Below are 1,557 nucleotides of genomic sequence, written 5' to 3' on the forward strand. Positions count from 1 at the left end.
GAAAGGAACAAAATGTGGCTGGGAGCAGTGGCTCATCCCTGTAATTCCAGCACTTTGGGAGGGCAAAGCAGGAACACTGCTAGAGGGCAAGAGTTTAAGACCAGCCTAGGCAACATTGTTAAGAGCCTGTTTCTACCAAAACAAACAAACAAAATAGGAAAAGGAGAAATATCTTCCCATTTGTCTCCCCCAAGGAAACTATTCAGTTTCCTGCAATTTCCTTCTGGAAATTGCTGCATATATATAGCAGCACATATGTGTTGCATGTGAACAAATGGTCTTTCTAGAAATTCATTCAAAGGGCTATATCCTTTCCACTCTTTCTGCACTCTGCTTTTTTCTCTCATAAAACATCTACTTATATCCTTTCTCCTTCCTGCTCTGCCTCCGGAAGCCAAGCCTCCACCCAGCTCCCAGGCTTGGCTCATTTCCTGCTCTCCTCTTAAGTGTCAGTGGAGAGGGTAGCTCCTACCCCCTGGGGCCTCACCTTGGTGCCCACTCCCGGCAGGGTACAGAGGGCCTTGTGGGCCTCCTCATAGGAGGCCTCTCGTAGCTGCTGCAGCCAGGGTAGCCCGCCCTGTTCTTCCAGGATGGCTCGGGCACTGGCACTCACGTAGCGGGCACGGTAGCCCAGGCCCAGCTTCCTGAGATGAGCCTCCACCTCTGGCCCTGTGGAGAGTGAGGAGGAGAGTAGGCATCAGGCATCTTCAAGTTCTTCCTGTCCTTGGGCTAGTAAGTGAGCTCTCCACCTCGGGACAAGAGTGCTTTTCCTAAGTACCCCTCCTACCTCCCCACCCTCTATAGGATAGTGGACACTTTTATGTGCAAGGGAAAGGGTTAAGGCCTGGATCCTGTCCCTCTATACATGTTTTCTGAGCACCTACTGTGAATTGGCCCCTGGAGCCCAAGTCTAGTCCAGGGACTGAGGACTTGCTGCCCTGGAGGAGCTCCCCAACCGAGTTCCTTAATCTTTCCAAAAGAGTGTTCATACTCATGATCTAAAAAAATAACCAAAATATAGCAAGAGCTTCTATGATTAAGTGCTAGGCATCAAGCACTGGCAACACGCTTCAGATATATTATCATGCTTACTTTTCCTAAGAACCCCACTGACAGTACTGCTGTTTTCCCATTTTACAGGTGGAGAAAATGAGGGCTTAGAAGAGGTTAACTTACTTAAAGGACATGGGGGAGATAAGATCTTGCACCTAGGTCTGGGACACCAAGACCTGTGGTTTTTCCTTTTTTTTTTTTTTTTTTTTTGACACAAGGTCTTGCTCTGTCACCCAGGCTGGAATGCAGTGGCACAATCTCAGTTCACTACAGCCTCACCTCCTAGGCTCAAGCTTTCCTCCCACCTCAGCCTTCTGAGTAGCTGAGACTACAGGCTTGTGCCACCATGCCTGGCTAATTTTGTTTATTTTTTGTAGAGATGAGGTCTCACTATGTTGCCCAGGCTGGTCTCAAACTCCTGGGCTCAAGCCATCCTCCCACCTTGGGCTCCCAAAGTGCTGAAATTATAGGCATGAGCTACCACACTTGGCTAACGCCGTGCTT

At 49.0% G+C, this 1,557-nt stretch overlaps 1 protein-coding gene across 1 annotated transcript in view; it reads right to left on the reverse strand.

Moving 5' to 3' along the window:
* OGG1 (8-oxoguanine DNA glycosylase) overlaps positions 1 to 1,557 on the reverse strand; it is a 10,171-nt gene that overhangs the window by 2,460 nt on the left and 6,154 nt on the right. Inside the window, exon 3 of the mRNA XM_011998599.1 lies at positions 488 to 682. Coding sequence (XP_011853989.1) covers positions 488 to 682 — 195 coding nt within the window. The remainder of the gene's footprint in view (positions 1 to 487; positions 683 to 1,557) is intronic.

The sequence above is a fragment of the Mandrillus leucophaeus genome, unplaced genomic scaffold (genome assembly GCF_000951045.1).
Source record: "Mandrillus leucophaeus isolate KB7577 unplaced genomic scaffold, Mleu.le_1.0 Scaffold576, whole genome shotgun sequence".
Taxonomy (NCBI): domain Eukaryota; kingdom Metazoa; phylum Chordata; class Mammalia; order Primates; family Cercopithecidae; genus Mandrillus; species Mandrillus leucophaeus.